Consider the following 22,682-nt stretch of genomic DNA (forward strand, 5'->3'; position numbering starts at 1 on the left):
GTTTCGTGTTATGCCTGATTTTCAAGCAAATTCTGTACCCACCCCCCCCTGCAATGTCTCGCTATGAGACGGCGGTATAGGTAAATAAAAAAAAAATCGCTGATGACCATAAACAGAGACGTCGACAGTTGTTCAAAAAAAAAGCAATCCAAAGCTTATCCTTTATCTCGTTTTTATCATACGTATCTGCGGACGCTCGAACATGCCCATTGAGCCTTTTGATGCCGACTACGTGATATTGAGACGTCCTCAGTAAACGGCCGCAGGCTGTTGGATAGGTAATCAGCCTGACGCTATCGCTTATGAAGGTGCACGAAGTCTCTGCAACAGTTACGGCTGCTCTGCAGCGTTGAGAGGGACTGCAGTAACTTCCGTCGGTCGAGGGTCCGGTAAGTGTTGATTTATTTCTCATACTCATAAGCAAAAGAAAAGAAAAACCCACAGGGTCCTTTACGCAAGCTCTGAACACCACTTCGATGATGATTATGATCATTACAATGACGATGATGATGATAGTCTGCACGTCTTGTAAGCGGAAGCCGTCCTGTTTAGCTTCTCAATAAATCCATTGATCCACCCCCCTCCCCCTTTTCCCACCGAAAGCTTATGATCCATCGCTTGTTCTGGCACTGCTTTCCGCGTGGTCGGCCACCATCGACCAATCGACGACGTCACGCGATGAAGTGACGTGTACCGTCACGTCAATGTCACCGACTATGGCGAACAGCTGTGACGTCGTGATGACGTCATATGGCGACGTCGTCAAGTGATGATGACCTTGTTGCAGACCTCGTGCTGTAGCTGACGCTGCGGCGGGGGGGGGGGGGGGCTCCGACGGTCAGCTTCGCATTTGATGAGTCATCTGAGCATTTCGTCTTGACACCCCTATACGACCATCGTGATGGCTTAGGCCGCAGTGGCGTTGCGTCGATCTAAGCAAGGGGACAGGGGTTCGACTCACGGTCACGAAGACTTCATTTAGAAGCGGCTGAAACGCGAAAGCAGCCTCGTATTTATATTAATGTACAGGTAAAAAAATGAGGTAATCGAAGTTAATCCAGTGTCCCTCAATTTACGGCGTGCCTGGTGATTACAATGAGCATTTCGACAACTGAAACGTCATCGTTTTAATTCTAGTTAACCAGCCGGAATTTTAATTCACTAAAGAGGGCAATTTGTTTCCGTATAGTTGGTAGGCATTCACATATACTGAGTAAGAAGATTTGATTGATTGATTTGATTGATATGTGGGTTTTAACGTCCCAAAACCACCATATGATTATGAGAGACGCCGTAGTGGAGGGCTCCGGAAATTTAGACCACCTGGGGTTCTTTAACGTGCACCCAAATCTGAGCACACGGGCCTACAACATTTCCGCCTCCATCGGAAATGCAGCCGCCTATACTGAGTAAGAAGGAACAATGTGAAATTATCATGAAACCACGACGTTTTTTTTTTTGTAAGTTGGAAAAGGCTTTGCCGTCATATGGTACATGAAGATATACAGAAAAGCTGTGACTAACATATACCCCTGGTCACTTTGTTATACTATCAAGCGAAACTAAGGAGGGAGGGGCTACCATTCGAGTTCATCTTGAAAATAAACAAAAAAAAGCCAGCGAATGCGTGGGGCATACAAGTATTACGCCCATGAATACGCCAGCAATTGACTGCTGAACCGCGGGCCGTGTGATCGAATGGTGACCGTGGCGGCCGCATTTTTGGTGGAGCTGTAAATGATTGAGGCCCGTGTGTACATATATCTTTAGGTGCACGTTAAGGAACGCTAGGTTGTCGAATGTTTCGGAGCGCCTCACTACGGCTTCTATCATAATGATGTCGTGGCTTCGGGACGTAAAATACCAACACTTATTATTTATTGCTATACATATGTTAATCCAGTAAAGGAAACTCAGGTGCGAGCAGCCTGTCTATCGGTGACGTGTGCTGCGACACCTGAGCGGCAGCTGATACGCATCCTCTGGTTCGAGGTCGCACGAACGAGTTTTATCGACGACACATTGTTGTTATAATACCGTCGGTGCAACTTTTTTTTCATTTGTGTGTTTTTTTGTCACCACGTAATCAACCCTTCTCGCGCAATATATCCCTTGTGCTGCATTTTGTGCCCTTCTTATCGTACGATGATAGCCAACCGATAAGAATGAAACACGGTGTACTCATTTGGACACCGCGTACGCGTTAGCGACATGACGTACACGTTTGAGATGCGACTTACTTTTTGCCATTTTCGTGCACCACTGGTAAGGAAGAGACAGTGGAAAACATCCTGCTAACTGTCTGAAAGATTGATTGGTATGTGGGGTTTAACGTCCCAAAAACCACTATATATGATTATGAGAAACGTTGTAATGGAGGGTTCCGGAAATTTTGACCGCAAGGGTTTCTTTAACGTGCGCATAAATCTGAGCACATGGGCCTACATTTCCGCCTGCTTCGGAAATGCAGCCGCCGCAGCCGGGATTCGATCCCGCGACCTGCTGGCCAGCAGCCGAGTACCTTAGCCATTAGACCACCGCGGCGGGGCCAACGGTTTGAAAGAGCTCCACCGTAAAGCACTCTTTGCCGCCAGTCTCTTGGTACAGTTATTACAGCGGTAAGGCTAAACCCTGTACTCTAGTTAATATGGCTGAAACTTACTGTCCTGACGTGGGAGACGCCTCCGTCGACTATAATATAACGGTTGATTTGACAATCGGAGATAATCATACCGTACCAGGGTAATGGTAAATTAAGAATGCGCGTTGCGTATGGTTTATTTAGATCATTTCTGGTTCAAATGCTTCGCAACACATGATCGCTTTTGGGAAGTGCAGTACCGTGTTTAAGAATATGTTGAACGTTGAAACGTTTCGGCAGGAAGATGAACGTAAACTTTGCCGTAATAATGAGATTTGATTCGGGCGTACTTTATTATTGGGCCTGGGCACATTTCGAATTATTTCTCTTATTGTTTTTGGAATGCTCAGTGCCGGCAAATAACTTGCGCATAGAATTTGAGTGGGCTGTTGAAGCTGCCTAGTGACGAAATACAACATTTATGACTGCTAAACAATTGCTGGGAATATTTACGTTGTCACTACAGCTGATTTCTTTAAGATACAACGTCCATTCACCCAACATGTCCACTCGCTTTAAATCTGGGCTTCAGAGCCTTGCAACCTAATCATGTAAACTTCACGCAATCTTAGATAGCTACATAATCATGATGCTCTTACCGAAGGGTTAAAGAGACACTAAAGGCAATTATTAAGTCGACGTTGATTGTTGAAATGGCGGTTCAGAAACCTCGTAGTGTTACTTATATGTGCCAAGGAAGGGCCTATTTTAAAATAAAATCACGTTTTAGTGCTCCGCATCGGGTTAGCGCGCTTTAAAGTACCCGCTTCAAGAAGCGGACCGCCCCACGTCACTGTTGCCGTGTACAAGGTTGCCCGGCTTTACTGCGCTTGTAGCAGCAGACCGAAAGCAGCGGGAGCCACAGCAGCAACAACGGTCACTGATCAATTTCCCGCGATTGGCTTCGAGAATGCAGACGCTTTTGTTTCAACTGCTTCCCGCCAGATAGCACCACCAGCCCATGTAACGACGCTAAAATTGAATTTTTGAACTACTCGCGCCATTCCCCATAGTAACGTCCGGCGGTTCGTTTTCCCATGAGTCAAACAGAAACGAACAAGCAGCATTTCATTGCGTCTCTTGATGCACGAAAGGTTCTTTATTTAGTGCAGCTAGATCGATTACTAGTGATCAATTGTAGGTGGTTCGTCTGATGTCATCGGCATAATTTTGAAAATGCCCTACTGCGGCGCTTGTGTTTTTGTGCAATTACCTTAATTTCTCGGTAAGTAGGGCACTGTTGTTGGTAATACTGTCGTTTTAGATGTTGCCATACGTTGAGCTCTCACTCTGACGTAAATTGTTATTTGACTTTAGTGGTTTCTTTAGCTGGCTGTTCCACATCGCCTCGGGCGAATGTAAAAGCGTACTTCGTCCGCAGAAGCAGCTGTTGCCTTGGGAAATCCCAGCTCGCGCACTTTTATTGCCTTTTTTTTTTCCTTGCGCACGGGCGAAGCGACACAGCTTTGCCGCCGAATTGAGAATAACAGCGTGCGGTGGCAGCGGATGCGGCCGTGCAGCAGCCTGACCACGCCGTCGGGTGTTTTCCCTTGACTCTGTCGCCTGCAATGCCGCGAACTCGTGAAGTTAGAGCAGCTGCCGTACGCAGTACATCACGCCTCGTGCCGTAGCATATGATATTTCGTATACCTGGAGCGAAAGGACTGCTGCGTGAGTACATGCATTTCCATGCAGTCGTATAAGGGCTGCAGGTTATTTAAAGAACAGAGATATGCGTGCCTTGTGTTGTGTGCGTTATAAACATCATCGAAGACGCACATTCTACGTGTTAGAAATGCACGTGCCCTTTTGGTATCTATTGTAGTGAAAGAAGACGTCGACGTGACTGAGAGCCTCTCGTGCGAGTTGTGGCCCACGCGGCGTTTAGAAGACGCGTGTGGCGTTCGTAGCCTGTGTGGCTTGTGTTTTATCATGTGTTAGTAAATATTTATTTATTTTAATACGAAGTGTCGAATACATCAAGGACGCCGCGAAGCGAACCTATAGCAGTTTCTTACGAATATAACTGTAACGTTGACACCGTGGTTGCGCGTGATGATAAAGGCAAGATATAAAGGCATTTCACTCGATTCGAAAGCTCTGTAGGTGCACTAATGCACCGCATGCTACGCTTGTTTGCTTAGAAATGCGTACGAACTGTATCCATGCTTCTTTATCTGCTATAGCTGTGCTTATCTATGCGATCGCGTGTTCAGAAAGATGTTTTAACATGGGTCACCGTAACGCTGATGTTTTTCTTCACGCCGATGTACCGCGTCCGAAGGTTAATGCTGGTGCAGTATACCAGAGCCAACAAAACATGGAAGTGAAAAGAAATCATGCTAGCCTTCAAAATTGCTTTGAAACGTCGACATTACTTCACAAGTTCATAAAAAAAAAACACGTGTACATGTCAACTGTTGTGAATAAACAGAGACAAGTGCGCACAGAACAATGACGTTTGTCTCAAGCCGCCTGTGCAAGTGCGTGCCTACGTTTATTTTATTCTTTTTTTCTTGAGGATCGAGCGAAGCTTTTTACAGGCTCGCGCGATGTCCGTCGACGCTGTCGTTGGCGTGACTTCCCATCGGATCGGATCGAAACACAGGTGTCACTTATACCGTTATACCGTGCCCATAGAGCGGTCATAGTAGCGTGCACATGGTTTTTAAAATAGACCACACCCCGTCTGCTCATCTGTCCGTCCGCGCGTCTATCCGTTCATGTGTCCGTTCTGTGCGTGCGTCCGTGCATCGCGCGCCTGTCCGTCCATCTGTCCGTTCCTGTCGGCGACTAACGTGCACGTGTAATGAACCCTATAGGACGTACAGCTTCGTTTCATCATCAGCATTCACTTCGTGGATCTGCTTGCTGCCATTTTTTGTTATTGATAATTTCACTTTAAATTTCTAGATGTTTGAAATTATACGCCTTTATTCGAGAAAAATGATTGATTTGTGGGGTTTAACGTCCCAAAACCACCATACAATTATGAGACACGCCGTAGTGGAGGGCTCCGGAAATTTCGACCACCTGGGGTTCTTTAACGTGCACCCAAATCTGAGCACACGGGCCTACAACATTTCCGCCTCCATCGGAAATGCAGCCGCCACAGCCGGGATTCGATCCCGCGACCTGCGGGTCAGCAGCCGAGTACCTCAGCCACTAGAGCACCGTGGCGGGGCTTTATTTGAGAAAAGGAAACGCTGATCTTGTTTTTGTATGAGTTTTGTTGCACTGGGAGCAACCGAAATTTTGTAAATTGAGTTGTCGCTGCGACGTCCACGTTCGTGTACGCCAGGTGTATGCCGAGTTCGTGTAAGAAGTTTGGCAAAACGCCGCACGCACGTAAGACCCGCCACTAAAGATTAAAAATAAGACCCGCCTGTAGAGAGAGAGAGAGGGAATGTAGGAAAGGTAGGGAGGTTAACTAGACTATGCGTCCAGTTTGCTACCCTACAAACTGGACGCATAGTCTAGTTGACCCGCCTGTAAAAAATTATACCTGTAATATAGCTAAATACGCCTCTTCAAAATTTTTGTTTAAAATTTATTGGCATTTTTATTCCGACGTCGAATAAGTGATGACATGCATGCCATAATTTTCGAGCTGACTGTCGCTGGGCTGGGCAGAGATACTCAGAAAAGTGTTTCGATATACATCTATCGAAATATATGGGTTACAAGCCCAGAATACATATGTTTCGATTAATTTGTCTTGGAATTAGAAGGATGTTTTAAGGATATATTTGTACAAATAAGAAAAAAAACTTATCCCACAGTGACAGTTACAGTGATACAGATACAAGGATACAAATACTGTAATACTTCTTAAAAATTATGTTTACGGTGCGTTAAGACACAAATTAGGTGCCGAATAACATCGAAACTATTATCACGATGCACTGAAGCTTGCATTTGGAGAATACCGCGACGCATGTACAGTAAATAGTGTTGAGCGATGACGCGAGTTCGATTCCCGCGGCCACGATGGTCGCATTTAGACGAGGGCGCTAGGCATGTGCACTCGTGTGCACTTTTGATTTATGTGCGTGCTAGCTGATCCCGAACGGACAAAAATAATGCATACGACGATATATATATATGCGCGGCTGACAGGCTTTGAAAAAGGTCATAAATTTCGTCGACAACGCGATAGCTTCCCTGCTGACGCACTTATCACGTTTCTATTGTTCATTGCAAAGGGCTTCCTGAATGAAACCCCATTTGTCATCCCGTCGGAAAAGTGAACGCGCGTCAATGTATACAACTGTCTGGAGCACGTTTGCGGTGGTAGTGTTTATTTCAATCTACACGATACATCCTAACCTATTGCCAAGAGTTACTGTTCCTTTTTTTATTGACGTGATGCAAGGAGTGGTTAGCACACTAATAGGACGCCATCTACTCATCGATTGATTGATTGATTGATTGATTGATTGATTGGTATGTGTGGTTAAACGTCACAAAACCACCATACGATTATGAGACACGCCGTATGGGAGGGCTCCGGAGATTTCGACCACCCGGGGTTCTTTAACGTGCACCCAAATCTTAGCACACGAGCCTACAACATTTCCACCTCCATGGGAAGATGTAGCCGCCGCAGGCGGGATTCGATCCCGCGACCTGCGGGTCAGCAGCCGAGTACCTTGGCCACTAGACCACCGCTGCGGGGCCGCCGAGTACTCCATATCTCTTAGAGGTGTGCAATAACAAAGTTCTCGTATAGGGTAAATGTCTCCAAGCATAGTAATTGATTGATTGATATGTGGGGTTTGACGTCCCAAGTCCACCATATAATTATGAGAGACGCCGTAATGGAGGGCTCCGGAAATTTCGACCACCGGGGGTTCTTTATCTTTGTCGTTTTTAATGCCACCCGGCGCCTCCCCCCCCCCCCCGTATTTTTTTCAGGACATATATACCTACAAATACTGTGGATTCTTTTTTTTGTACTGTAGACGGTTCACGTAGAACAATGCAGTGTGTTACGAAGAGTTACAATATTTGTGGCGTTATTTTCAACGAAGAGTTACAATATTCGTGGCGTTATTTTCAACAAGAAATAGTGTTTTCAACACTATTTCGTGAAAATTGATCACCAATATTAAAAGAACGTGCCAAACATCGAACGAATTTTCTGCTAAACAACGTTTTATATAAAATACTGGTAATGAAAGGCTCTACAGGCGCGTATTCAAGTCAAGTCAAGATCCTTGACGATGTGGCGCACATCCACGCTATAGGATTGGCCAAGAACCGGATAGTTTCCATGAATTTCTTCCTTAATAACAGGTTAAGATTAATCTGTTTACGAGAATCAAGAAAAAGTTGCAGCAAGACGAAATTGATGGTTGAATTGTAAATAATCTGTAGTGTAATGCAATAAAGAGGTGTATTTGATTTATAGTGGATTGGGAAACGTCAAAATCTACCGAAGAATGATTTCGTTTTTCTCCAGTTATTGTGTGTTTGCTTTTTTGGTTTTTTTCTTAGTAACAATGGCATGCACCCACTCTGGGGCGTTGGCCAAGAATGAAAATTGCAAGGTAATTCGTGGCCAGTTGAACTTTTCGCAAGGTCATTCGAAAAAGTTACAGATGTAAAAACAAAAAAAATAAATAAAAACGAAACAGTTTTCTTAATACAATGAATAGAGGATAGCAACAGACAGGCATTCTTCTACTTCTTTTTTCTTCCTCGTCTGCTTCTTTTTTTTTTTCAGGCACGTTTTACACAGACGAGTAAACTTTTGGTGGTCAAGGACTCAACATTTTTTTTTCAGCATTAACACTTGGAACAAATGCGTTGCAAAAACTTATAAATAGCTACAGTTTCTTTTTAAGAAAATCAGAGGTAATCTCGAGAGATAGAAAGGTTTATTTACAGAAAGGCAGAGAGGTCGGCCTGAGCGATAGCTTGCTCTATCCTGCTACTCTACACAGGGGGAGAAGAAAGACTAATGGATGACGATGGTGAGATGAAGAATTGATCTCTAAATTACTTATAGGACACATTCGTAGGAGATGATCTCTAAATCACTTAGGACACATTTTACAAAATAACCGAGCAACGTTTAATTAAATCCTAATTGTTCGAGGGCGTTAACCTGTCCCATTGTTAACACTTTGCGATTGCATACTTAATTATTGCACATAGAATATATCATTCTTTTTATATCACAGAATGATATCACAGAGAATATATCAGAATATGTCATTTATCATACAATGGAAAAAATCATCGTTGAATGTTTCGTAATAATTCTGACAACTTAGTATGGATTGAAACATCCGACACATGAATTTCGCAATGAATGCTCAGAAAAACTTATTTATTACAATCTCCTGGCGGTCTGTTCGAGCAGTGACGATTTTTTTTCAATAAATTGACACCAAACGATCAAATGACACCAATTTTCTGAATATTACTGTTTGGTGTTATGCCTCAAACGGGAGGTGTTAGCTATTTTATTTTCCAATTCTTCGTTTTCATAATGTTTTCACTAATTCCGTGTTATAACATGGCAGAAAAAGAATGATCTTCTGACCAATCTATAAGCACATTTCAGTAACTACCCTTGTGCAATACTTTCGGGCCATTAAAGCCCTTATTCAGGCTGTTCTTACATTCTGGCTATATTCAGGAAACCAAACGAAAAAAAAATGTCCGTTTTCCTGGCTGTATCTAGCATTTAAGTGGGACTTAATTAAGAGTGTGTTATGTAGATGTCGCGTACATATACGCACTAACCCAGTTCTTTCTGGTCGCAGCTCCACTAATGTGGCCAAGATGCCAGCGCCCCCGGGACCCAAAGACCCGTGAGTAGATTTTCTTAATATATCTGGGTTAGACATACATACATACATACATCCTGAACTTGGCAAAATTTAAAGCTAGAACCTTATCTAGTGAGGCAAGTCTGGCGGTACTATTAGAGGAGCTAGAAGGCATTAAATAGGATGTAATAGGGCTCAGGGAGGTGAAGAGGACCGATGAGGCCTACACAGTGCTACAGAATGGGCACCTCCTTTGCTATCGGGGCTTGCCTGATAGAAGAGAACAGGAGTGGGGTTCCTTATCCGCAGAAACGTAGCTGTCAACATAGAGGAATACTATAGCATTAATGAAAGCGTGGTAGGTAGCGTAATTAAACTCGATAACAGGTACAAGATGAACGTAGTACAGAGTTATACGTCTACGTCCAGCCATGATGACGCGGCAGCTGAAAGCTTCTATGAAGACGTGGAATCGGCAATGAATAAGGCAAAAACACAGTTTACTATACTGATGGGAGACTTCAATGCAAAAGTAGGAAAGAACTAGGTTGGAGACCAGGCAGTAGGATATTAAGGTATCGGTACTTGAAATGCCAGAGGGGAGTAGAATTTGCAGAACGCAATAATTTACGGATTTTGAATACATTCTACCGAAAGCGAGGGAACCGTAAGTGGACATGGAAGAGCCCTAATGCCGAAAATAAGAACGAAATAGACTTAATACTGAGTGCACACCCCGCATCGTGCAGGATGTGGAAGTGCTTGGCAAGGTACGATGCAGTCACCATAGAATGGTACGGCCCCAATTCACCTAGACTTGAAGAAGGAACTACAGAAACTGATACACAAGAAGCCAATCAATGAGCTAGCACTTAGAGCGAAAGTACAGGAATTCAGTCTCACTTCAGAACAGGTACTCGGCACTTATCGAGGCAAACAGCTTAGCGTTGACGCAATCAATGATAATCTGACGAGTATCATTACGGAGTGTGTAGTGGAAGTTGGAGGTGCTGTAGCTAGACAGGACACTGGCAAAAATATTCTCATCAAGAAGCGTCAAAGCATAAAAGCCTCAAGTACAACAGACAAAATAGAGTCGGTAGAGCTTTCGAAGTTGATTAATAAGCGTAAGGTATCCGCAATATGCGTAAGGAAAATATAACATGAAGAGAATTGAACACGCTCTGAAGAATGGAGGAAACGTCAAAGCAGTGAAGAGGAAACTTGGGATAAGCAAAAACTAGGTGTATGCAATATGCATATGGAAGGCAAAATAACTACCAATATGGATAAGAAAGTTAAAATAGCAGAGAAGTTTTACAGAGATCTGCACAGTAGCCGAGACAACCACGACCTTAATACTATAAGAACTAGCACTAACCAAGATGACACCCCACCAGTAATGATAGAAGTCAGAAAAGCTTTGGAGAGCAAGCAAAGAGGTAAAGCTGCTGGTGAGGACCAGGTAACATCAGATCTTCTGAAAGATGGAAGACAGATTGTGTTAGAAAAACAGCCACCCTGTTTACGAGGTGCCTCCTGACGGGAAGAGTACCAGAGTCTTGGAAGAATGATAACGTCATCTTAATAGATAAGAAAGGAAATGACAAGGACTTGAAGAATTACGGGCCGATCACCTTGCTCTCTGTAGTATACAAGCTATTTACATAGGTAATTGCTAACAGAATTAAGGCAACATTAGAATTTAATCGACCAAAGGAACAAGCAGGATTTCGAACAGGCTGCTGAACAATCGACCACATTCATACTATCAAACAGGTAATAGAGAATTGCTCGGAATATAACCAACCACTATACATAGCCTTCATAGATTACGAGGAGGCGTTTGATTCAGTAGAAATATCAGCCGTCATGCAGACGCTGCGTAGTCAAGGCGTCGATGAAGTATATATAAACATCCTAGAAAAAATACACAGGAGATCAACTGCTACCATAGTGCTTCATAAAAAAAGCAACACAATACCAATCAAGAAGGGTGTAAGGCAGGGGGACCCAATCTCCCCAATGCTATTTACCGCGTGCTTACAGGATGTTTTCAGAGGCCTAGGATGGGAACAGTTAAGTATAAGGGTTCATAAAGAGTACCTTAGTAACGGGCGCTTCGCCGATGACATTGCATTGCTGAGTAACTCAAGGGATGAATTGCAACTCATGATTATACGGAGTTTGACAAGAAGAGCAGAAAAGTAGGTCCTAAAGTTAATCTGCAGAAAACAAAAGTGATGTACAACAACCTCGGAAGAGAACAGTGCTTCAAGATAGGTAATAGTGCACTTGAAGTTGTAAAATACTATGTCTACTTTGGACAGGTGATAATCGCGGAGCCGAACCACGAGACTGAAGTAACTAGAAGAATAAGAATGGGGTGGAGCACATTTGGCAAGCACTCTCAAATCATGGCAGGTAGATAGCCACGATCCTTGAAGAGGAAGGTATATAACAGCTGCATCTTGCCGGTGCTTAGCTACGGAGCAGAAAACTGGAGACTTACAAAGAGGGTTCAGCTTAAATTGAGGACGATGCATCAAGCAATGGAAAGGAAAATGGTAGGTGTAACTTTAAGAGACAAGAAGAGAGCAGAGTGGATTAGGGAACAAACCGGGGTTAAGGATATCATAGATGAAATCAAGAAGAGGAAATGGACATGGGCCGGGCATGTAGCACGTAGACAGGATAACCGCTGGTCATTAAGGGTAACTAACTGGATTTCTAGAGAAGGCAAGCGGGTTAGGGGGAGACAGAAGGTTAGGTGGGCAGATGAGATTAAGAAGTTTGCGGGTATAAATTGGCAGCAGCAAGCACAGGACCGAGTTGACTGGTGGAACATGGCAGAGGCCTTTGTCCTGCTGTAGACGTAGTCAGGCTGATGATGATGATACATACATACATACATACATACATACATACATACATACATACATACATACATACATACATACATACATACATACATACATACATACATACATACATACATACATACATACATACATACATACATACATACATACATACGGCAAACAGATGGACGGGCAGACGGACTTATTGGACAGACAGGCAGAGATAGATAGATAGATAGATAGATAGATAGATAGATAGATAGATAGATAGATAGATAGATAGATAGATAGATAGATAGATAGATACCAAACGAGCTGGCAGTACACAAAGAAATGCCTCGCATTTAATAGTAACCCTAATATAACGCCATGTTGCCTCAACGTTGAAGCAATTTTCTGAATGTTTCGGCAACGTTCGTTGTGTCAATGGTGCTATTAGGGAACGCGCAAGAAGATGCACCACCTAATTATTCGTGCAATGTCATCCAATTAAGTTTTGCCTCGGTTTCGGGAATACATTCGCGTAAACGAGCAGATGTTGTGTCGAACGATTTGCCGACCATCTTCACCGTGAGAAAATATGTGTCGTCTGTGCAGATACCATTTCGTCAATTTCACCATGTTCCTGTTTGGTATTGGCTCATTGCTGCCATGGAACTTCTTCATCACTGCTGATGACGTAAGATTTTTACTCTTTTACTTTTTGCCAGAGTGCACCGGAAAGTACACCGTGGTGAACAGTGTCTATGTTAGGTTAGGTTATGTTAGGTTAAATGAGGACGGTGCAGCGAGAAATAGGAAAGGGAAATGGCAGGTGTAAAACATTGTCTAGGTTAAGTTAGGTTAGGGTAAATGAGGACGGTGCAGCGAGCGATAGGAAAGCAAAATGGTAGGTGTAACCTTAAAAGACACGAAGGGAGCAGTAGGTCAGGGAATGAACGTGGGTGAAAGATATAATTTATAGGTCGGGGAACAAACGGGGGTTAAGGATATAATTGAAATCAAGAAGAAGAAATGGACACGGGCCAGGCACGTAGCGCGTAGGCTCTGCGCGAGAGGGGGACAGGAAATTAGTTGGGCAGATGAGAATAAGAAGTTTGCAGGCAAAGCGTGGCAGCACAAACCACAGGACCACGTTGGGGGCTTTGCCCTGCAGTGAGTGTAGTCAAACTGATGATGATGGTGATTATTATAATGGCGATGATGATGATGAAGAAGTTATACTGATTGTTTCAAGTCAGCCGTACAACCAGCCACGTTTAATGGCACCTTCGCTACCTGTGTCCCCGTTTGTGGCCAAGACTTCTTGAGTAATTAACACAACAGCAAATTGATCGGTGTCTTTGAAAGCTTGCGCCTAGTTTGCCCAGAGTGCCATCTACGCAGACTCCATGAGTCCGCAGCAGAAACAAAATTTAGGTTTAGCTTTATTAACTAACAGTTTTCTTGCATACAGATTAGCGTGAGTAAAAGTTACGATGTTTGTCTTTGGGAATAATTTAGAAGACACTTGAACATCATGTGTGTCATGCAGCAGCGGTGTTTTCGCCCTATGTGCAACTATTATTAAATTACCCATTTGTAAACACTCATTTGTACCATTTGAAAATAGAAAACTTAAACTTTAGCGGAAGGTCTTGCTTTCTTTTCACTTGTAGAACCACGCAAGACAGGAATTTCGCTAACTGCATCTTTTATTCATGCTTACATGTTTGTTAGGTAGTGTATAGGTAAACTAATATTACCCAGTATTGGATATCCGGATCGCGATTCGTGGTTTTTGAAGAGTATACATCAACTCAGCTCTGTAGTGTTCACTGGAAAATCGCCTCTGGTCATTCTGTTGCGTTTCTATGCATGCCCTATACGCAGTACTGGAGGTACAAGTTCCGCGACGTGAACGCGTCGGGCGAGGTGCACACGAAGAGCGACATGCAAGCAGCCTTCACCAGCTACCTGGCCATCGCCAGCAAGGCACCTTACATTCTCTCGTTGGTCCTGAACACCTACCTCAGCCATCGGTAGGAAGTCTTTTTTTTTTTTTTTTTGTCTTCCAAAGTACGAACCAACTAGCCCAACATTAACCCCTGTTTGAGGAAGGCTCAGTTCTCGTAAAAAGGAATTCTGAAGAACTTTACGAAAAAAAATTATTTTGATGCGTCACGAGGGGCGAGGGCGTGAGCAGAGATTATATCTCCCTCTCCGATTGACTAAAAGCACAAAACTTACCCGCCCCCCCCCCTCCCTATAGATATAGGCGAGAAAGGATATCTCCTCTCACCCTTATGCGTGCACCTATGGCGGGGGATTCGCTACAACCTGAAGAACCGTGGCAGCTGATGTTGAAAATTGAAGGGACCTACGGGAGCTTGGGCCAACTCGCAAATCTATTCGTTGAAAACTACCTCTGTGACTAATCGGATGCGTCAGAGTGTCGTCAAGGGCCACTTTACGTCAAGCCGACACAGCGAGGGCCAGATCGGCAAACGGGAAGAGAGGGGGGGAGGAGGGAGGATGTTGACGGCCAAGGCGAGAAATTCGGCGCATTGGCAATACTGTGAAAAACTGGGAAAGCAACGATGTTTAATTATCTGCACGCGCATGACGAGGTTGCAATTTAGAAACATAGGTTACAAGTGTGAACCTGGTTCGAGGTCGGAAATGCCGAGTCGGCTTCAATGCAGATTAAAAGTGAAAAAGGGAACGGGAGGCTTCCTGACGCCCTGCCGCGAGCCGCTGGTTTGTGACCCCTGGTTTTACGTAATTCATTCGAAGCGACTGGCGTCTGCTCTTGAAAACGTTTTAGCGTAAGGTAACGTTTGTGAACGTACGGTACCTTTCTGCGACTAAGCGCTGTCTCCTCGTTCACGAATATCAATATGAAAAAAAAAGCGAAATATATTGCCAGAAGAAACGCTGCGCCACAAACTTGCCATACGAATAGATATGACTGTACCTTAGCTCCCGATGAGGTCTTCGGCTAATGCTTTCATGTTAATCACTGTTAATTCACATTTGATTGATCATTTGCACCAAATCATTATTTTCAATCCCTTTTCATTTTCTTCCTACTACAGTCTACCTTTATCAATATTTGATTCCCCTTTAGTTAACTTTCTCACCCGGTGTACGCAGGTGTGGCCCACGCATGACTTTCGGTGCCATTCATGTTCATGCCTGTGGTCATTTTTTTTACACATGACTCTATTAAAGTGATATATTAACCTGCGCACGAACTTTATACGGACAAGGAACACTACGTGTACACGCACGTAGTCAATTATGGATTCTTGCCGCCATTATTTTTTTTTTTGTTTTGAGGCTCATTGTTGAATTTTTCGTGCGCAGCATTCGACCCGCCGTGCGCATCGGCTGGCCTCTCCTGGGCTGTACACTCTTTTTCGTCGCCACGGCTTCACTAGTCAAGGTGGACACCGATCAGTGTGAGTCTCGAGAAAGCGGGTGCAATCGAGAATCGACCTGGACGAACGTGAAACAATGTTTTTTTTTCTTTTCATTAGTCAATCGCATTAGCCCCGCCGCGGTGGTCTAGTGGCTAAGGTACTCGGCTGCTGACCCCCAGGTCGCGGGATTGAATCCCGGCTGCGGTGGCTGCATTTCCGATGGAGGCGGAAATGTTGTAGGCCCATGTGCTCGGGTTCGGGTGCACGTTAAAGAACCCCCAGGTGGTCGAAATTTCCGGAGCCCTCCGCTACGGCGTCTCTCATAATCAAATGGTGGTTTTGGGACGTTAAACCCCACGTATCGATTAATAGTCGATCGCATTAGTACGATTGCTGCGCCACATGTCCCATCATCGTCATTGATCGTTGCGTAAGTAGCAAGCATGTAGAGCTGTTTTGATGTCACGGCCTATCAGTCATGTTAGGTGTACACCCATGCCCTTCCACGTAAATTTTGGCGTATACCAGATAATCTAAACACGAGAGTTGGAGATATCTCTGTCTTTCTATCTCTTTTCTTTCCATTTCTCACTTCTTCATTCTCTCTGCTTCTTTTTTGTCTCTTTCCTTTCTTTTTTCATTCTTTTTTTATTTTTTCATTTCTGTTTCGTTGGGCGCACGTGTTTGGGTAGCAAAGAATGAAAGCCTGACAGCACGTGCGCCTTGCAGCGCGCCAGCGCGTGACTTCCTGACGCCGCGCCGCGCCTTATTCCTATATGGAGAGAGAGGTGGCGCAGCTGCGCGTAACCATGCGCCCTTTCCCTCTCTTTATGGAGAAAGAGGTCGCGCAGCTACGCGTAACCATGTGCCCTTTCCCTCTTTCGAGAGGGTGCGCGGCGCTGCGTCCGAAAGCCACGCGCTGGCGCGCTGCTAGGCGTCTACGTGTGGTCGGGCCTTAAAAGGAAAAGGAGGACGAAAAAATTGGCCTCGAATCTGCATGTTACTCTGCAAATGTCATAGAAAGACGCTCGTCTTACGTCTGGCGTCTGGAGGTACTGCAAACAACGTTTATTTGATGTTCTGCGCGAGAAAATTGGTGAATGGTATTCTGGAGGCGCTGCGTTAGAGTGCCTCGAGCGTGTAGTGGAGGCGAACGAGCGCATCTCGGCACGTTAGACACGAGTGCCATCTGGTAGTTATCTTCAAAAACTAAGAAAGGCGTGCGGCCTGCGGAGAAAGATGCACGCCTGTCTCGGAGGTGATAAGGTGTGGAATGCAAAGCGACTGGCAGGTGCCACCACTGTGTCGTCTTAGCAAACCGTTGGAAACACTCATAGAGTTTCCTAAAATTAACTAGAAATGACTCTGGCGCTGCGATCGTTCAGCGAGCATGGGAATGATGGGTAGTACACACATTTGTCTAGTTTTCGTACTTTCAGGTGGCGAATCGTACTTGCGGCTTCGTTCATTGCTGTGTTTTGGCTTTGTTTTGAAAAAAACATTCAAACCTTTTGAACTTCGTGACCCGATTCGGAAAGGTAAGTCTAAAATAATGAGGTGGTGAAGCACAATCGCTGAACATTCGCTGATTTTTGTTTCGCGAGAAAACAGCTCCAAGCCACACGAACACACACGGAGCCAAAATCAGGCCAGAAGTACGAAGTTTAGACAAATGTGTGTACTACCCATCATTCCCATGCTCGCTGAAGCGCCGTGCGTTGCAGCTCCCATAGACACTAGCGCCAGAGTTCCCTCTAGTGTTTATTAAGAAACTCTATGGAAACACCTTTTTGAGCATCGCGTTGCAGATTCAGAGCAGCGTTGATTGATATGTGGGGTTTAACTTCCGAAAACCACCATATGATTTATGATAGACGCCGTAGTGGAGGGCTCCGGAGATTTCGACCACCTGGGGTTCTTTAACGTGCACCCAAATATGAGCACACGGGCCTACAACATTTCTGCCTGCATCGGAAATGCAGCCGCTGCAGCCGGAATTCGATCCCGCGACCTGCGGGTCAGCAGCCGAGTACCCTAGCCACTATAGACCACCGCGGCAGGGTGCCAGCGCAGCGTGATAAACACTGCGGTCCTTAGAATTACTTGTGTGTGCCTTCTCTAGTATAAAGGCACACATAGAAAACATTGACGTGTTGTTATGGTGCCTCAGATATGCGCAATAATTGATTTTTAATCGAGAATCGCACACGGCATAGACACCTCGAATCTCTGACTCCGTACAGCGCTCGAACTAATATTTTTAAGTTTTCCTTTTTCCCGCGTACTATTACAGATTGAAATAAACTAACTGAATTCTGATTGCTTTGTTTTGCAACTTCGATGTACTCTTGTGTATGTGTACAATATATTTCCAACAGTGTACCACGTGTATTGCGGATTTTTGTAACTTTGATGCATTCCTGTATTTGTTCAAACTATTTTAATCAGTGTATCATGTGTATTGTGCCTAAATTTTGTTTTTCTCGTGATGCTCCTCCTGCTTGGGCCCTTCAATGGGCTTGCAGTATGTCTTAAATAAATAAATAAATAAATAAATAAATAAATAAATAAATAAGTGGGACCACTGAAGCTTGAGCAATATTGGTGGGCGCTGCGGATGGGGTCGGCCGTTTGGTGCCTCTCGAGGTATCGTTAAGGGCGGACAAACAGACAAATACACAGACAGACGTACCAAAACTTTTTTGTCGAAGATTCCCAAGAAAGACTATCGCCTTCAATAATGCGTGCTAGCATGAGCACGAAAGTTTTTACGGACTATATACGGTGAACAAACTATTGGCTGTCACATGAACATGTGTGTTTAGAAAAAGTGGTTAATTATGTAGAGTGCATCTATCATGAGCGCATGGTGGTTTTGGGACGTTAATCCCCACATATCAATCTTGATGTAGAATACACGTGGTACTCTCCTATGGGAGAGCTAAAATTCCTTGGGCCTCACTCTTGATGAGGCCGTATCGGCAAAATTTACGCCCGGGCTACCCTCCCGTGACAAAAATACCTACCGTTGTCAGAAAGGAAGGGGAGTTGGCACCCGAAAGCGACGCTTCCCAGAGTACATATCACTCATCAACCCCTCATCATACCTACCCGAGACACAAGGTTCAACATAGGAACACCTCTTAAATCTAATTCTCCACAACCTGAGCCAGAAAACGACTGTCTACAGGGCTGCACTAGTTGCCCTGGTTGTCGCTGAGTAATTTACCTTGATGATGTTGTGAGCACACTTGGTAACTTTTAGTCTCTCAACATATTTATGAAGGATTTTAGCACAGACGTATTTATTTTTTACAATGAAATTGAAAACGCGATAGCCACAGTGATAGCGGCTGTGGCGAAGACTTATATTGTTCACGTCAGGCTCAGAACTCAAAAGCTGACAAAATACTCCCAAGCATTTCCCCGAGGGTGAACATGGTTAAGTGCGAATACACGGGGTGATGCTATGAGGGGTATTTAGTAATTCGCACTATTATATTTAAAAATCACACTATGGTGCCTTTATGGTGTAATGGTTCCTGGGAATCGCAATTTGATCACACGGGGGAGTTTACGTTAACTTACTGGCGAATGCCAACGGATTTTAACTTTACTCCCTCTCAAGACCCGCTCTCGACGGGAGACTGAGAGAGAAGGCGCGCGCGCGAGAGAAAGGGGTGCGCGCGCAGCTGCAGCGAGCGAAGGGGGAGGGGGTATAAGGCGCGTTACTGACACCGATATCAGCGTCGCGTCCGTGGCTTATTCGGTAGAGCGTCGCGCTGCGGCCCGCCAAGTCCTCTTTCTTTTAAAGATAGAGAGAAGACTGCGGACGCCGCCGATGGCGGTGGATGGTTTGGGGTCGCTTATAAAGTGTATTCACTCTTAAAAGCGCAACTTAAGCGCTGTAAGACAGTGCACGCGCAATTTCGTTTATTGTTTTATAAAGGGGCGGAAGGATTGGTCATTCATTGCCAAAAAAGAAAGGGAACAGTGAGGGTTGTAGGGGGTAGGCGGCATTCCACTGGTTGCGCCGCCGTATTGGTAGTCGCATGAGCTTCTAAAGCTGTCCCTAACGGCACAACTTGAGCTTCCAAAGTTGTCCCTAACGGGAAAACTTTGGAAGCTCATGCGACTACCAAAGGCAGCACCACTTGTCCGGCGCTGGAGAAAGGCAAGCGAAGCGACACGCCAATTTGGTGTCTTGTGTACACGGCAGCGTCCGAAATAGCAACAGAGACGAGGGCTGTTTCTCTCTCTCGAGAAATTGCCGATTTGTTGGAGCGAGGCTTTATCTCTACTGTTACAGCGATTATCGGATATAACGAATTAAGTTATGGCTGAATGCTACTTCGTTATTTTGATGTTATACTCACACATTCACGCGATGCATGGCCTCCGAAATGGTGGATGCGTGGCGGGGACCACGCCACGCATCCGCAATATCGGAGGTCATGCACGATGCAAGAGAGTTATGCAGGATCCCGCAAGGTGGCGGATGGGTTGAGATAGGGAAAAAAAAGAGAAAAGCACTCGTTTGTACAGAATGAAGCCACTGCGAAATCCAGGCGGATTTCTCAGAAAGAAAAGCTTCTTCGTTTGCCGAAAAATGCGTCCTGGTTCGGGTATCGAACCCAGGACCAACACCTTTCCGGTTGGTCACTCACTCTACCAACTGAGCTAACCAGGAAGCTAACAAATGGCAGTTTGAAGGCGAGTCATGACAACTCGAATCGCTTGAACATATGTAATGCTTCACGCTGTCCAACTCAGCTAGCTTTTTGCTTAGCTGAGTTTGACCACCCAGCAAAGGATATTTGTTGCACTTTAGATCCCCGGACCAGGAAAAGTTTTTCGGCCATTAAGGTGTTTTTCCTTCCGAGAATTCCTTCGTAGCTTCGTGCGATACAAATGAATGGCTGTCTACTTTCACTTTTTTTGTTTGCGTTCACGAACGAGAAGCTACAATTAAGAGCTAATAACGTAAAACGAAAATGCGAGCACTTTATACTGTGTAGGTTTACGCATAGCCGAGCGGATCCGCTTAGTTATGTAAAATGACTTGATTTTTTTTTTTGTGCAAGCGCCGCTTTCGTCACATAGCCCTTACAGCAATCTCACGTTTCCTTTCTGCAGACCAGACAGCATTCATGGCCGCCACACTTGTCATCGTGGTACTCATCAACAGTAAGTGATCATTCATTTTGGACTTCAGACTGTTGCATTTGTGATGCGGGAAACTAGCGATCAAGGTACGTGACACCTTAGTCGTGGTAGAGAGTACTCTAATCTGTTGTCGGTTATATTATAGCATACGAAAAAGATCCATGCATCTCCGCGAAGTGAATCATGACGAATGGGCGAAGCTAGGTCTTAAAGGGGCCCTTCAACACTATTCAACCCCCCATGTTTTATTCGCGGGCTGCGTAGACTGATGTGCAGATATACTATGACGCAGCAAAAACGGCAGTGATAGCGGCTCGCAATCTGAAGTTATTCGACTTAGAAATTCAAAATACACGAAAACAATGCTGGCCCTTGACTCTATTTTCGCGGGGTCACATTACCACATTCCGCTCGCTCTTGACGTCGGAAGGCTGCCCCAATGAAATAAGCTGGAAGCGCCTACGCAGGGGAAGCTGGCACCCCGACGTTGCTTGCTTTTTTTCTTTCTTGTTTTCAAAGTCATGTTGATCTTGTTGCCACAGTATAACGAGCGTGGTGCCTGACGCCTGTCTTGCCAAAACGTGAGCGGGAGCTACCGTGTCGAAGCGAGGTATTTTCTGCTGTATTTTACAACATTCCGAGTCAATTGATCTTCTTATTCTGAGAAATGAACTTGTGGAACGACCAAAACAGTGAAGTGTTGTTGACCTATCACGTGTTGTTCGGGGAGCCGCTCAACGAACACTCGCTCGCTGGATTCCGTGCCGACCGGTTGTGCCCTCGCGATCTCCGACGACAGCGCAGCTCTGGCCGACTGGGTTGGTCCTACGCCACCTCCTGCCGCCGGTTCCCTACGACGACAGCGCAGCTCTGGCCGACTGCATTAGCCCTACGCCATCTCCTGTCGCCGACAAGAGCCCTCGCAAGTGGTGCCCCGTCCACAGACTCTTGTGACCGTGTTTCCATCTTTCCTATCTCTCTTACGTCGTCGCTCGCTGTCCTAGCGCATTTCTCTCTCTATATACCTTGAATCCTATCCTTTCAATCACTCCTAACCCCCATCCCATGTGAGCTACTGTTGAGGTGTCGCACGCTGATGCACACAGTTACGGGGCCCACTTTTCTCTTCTTTTCCCTCTTATAACCACAATGTGGGGGCCGCCCAACGAACAACAACGGTGCACTGCACCCATTCAACAGCGCACGTGCGAAAGAGGCAGCTCCGAAACTCCCAAAAGCAAGAAGAGGGAATAAAAAGAAAGACCCGCGCAGGCCAAAAATCCAGTGGCGAAATGGCAGCAGCCAGCGCCTCTGTCGTGCTTTGTAGTCGCAGTGATCTATCTTTTTTTTTGTTGTTGTTGTCGTGGCCTCGTCTGTTCAGAGTTCGATGAAACAGCACACAGAAGAAAAATGAATTAGATTGGTAACCTAAGTTTTGATCCTACACTACGATCGCTTCTAATGTTACATTTATACAATGATATGGCGGCAACCTTCCGGCGTCATTTTCTGGCGAGCGCCACAACGTGGCAATACCGTCGGTAGCAATGTAGTGACTTTATTGCGTGATTAAAGTGCTAAATCAGTCCCGCCGTGGTGGTCTAGTGGCTAAGGTACTCGGCTGTTGACCCGCAGGTCGCGGGATAGAATTCCGGCTGCGGCGGCTGCATTTCCGATGGAGGCGGAAATGTTGTAGGCCCGTGTGCTCAGATTTGGGTGCACGTCAAAGAACCCCAGGTGGTTGAAATTTCCGGAGCCCTCCACTACGGCGTCTCTCGTAATAATATGGTGGTTTTGGGCCGTTAAACGCGACATATCAATCAATCGA

General features: G+C 45.2%; 1 protein-coding gene across 2 annotated transcripts in view; it reads left to right on the plus strand.

The window, feature by feature from the left end:
• The window catches only part of LOC119167048 (equilibrative nucleoside transporter 2), a 149,691-nt gene that overhangs the window by 107,093 nt on the left and 19,916 nt on the right, over nucleotides 1-22,682 (plus strand). For both annotated transcript variants that reach the window (XM_075867194.1, XM_075867195.1), the window contains 5 exons: nucleotides 9,418-9,465; nucleotides 12,882-12,963; nucleotides 14,157-14,305; nucleotides 15,633-15,727; nucleotides 20,825-20,875. In XM_075867194.1, coding sequence (XP_075723309.1) covers nucleotides 9,418-9,465; nucleotides 12,882-12,963; nucleotides 14,157-14,305; nucleotides 15,633-15,727; nucleotides 20,825-20,875 — 425 coding nt within the window. The remainder of the gene's footprint in view (nucleotides 1-9,417; nucleotides 9,466-12,881; nucleotides 12,964-14,156; nucleotides 14,306-15,632; nucleotides 15,728-20,824; nucleotides 20,876-22,682) is intronic.

The sequence above is a fragment of the Rhipicephalus microplus genome, chromosome 6, assembly GCF_043290135.1.
Source record: "Rhipicephalus microplus isolate Deutch F79 chromosome 6, USDA_Rmic, whole genome shotgun sequence".
Classification (NCBI taxonomy): domain Eukaryota; kingdom Metazoa; phylum Arthropoda; class Arachnida; order Ixodida; family Ixodidae; genus Rhipicephalus; species Rhipicephalus microplus.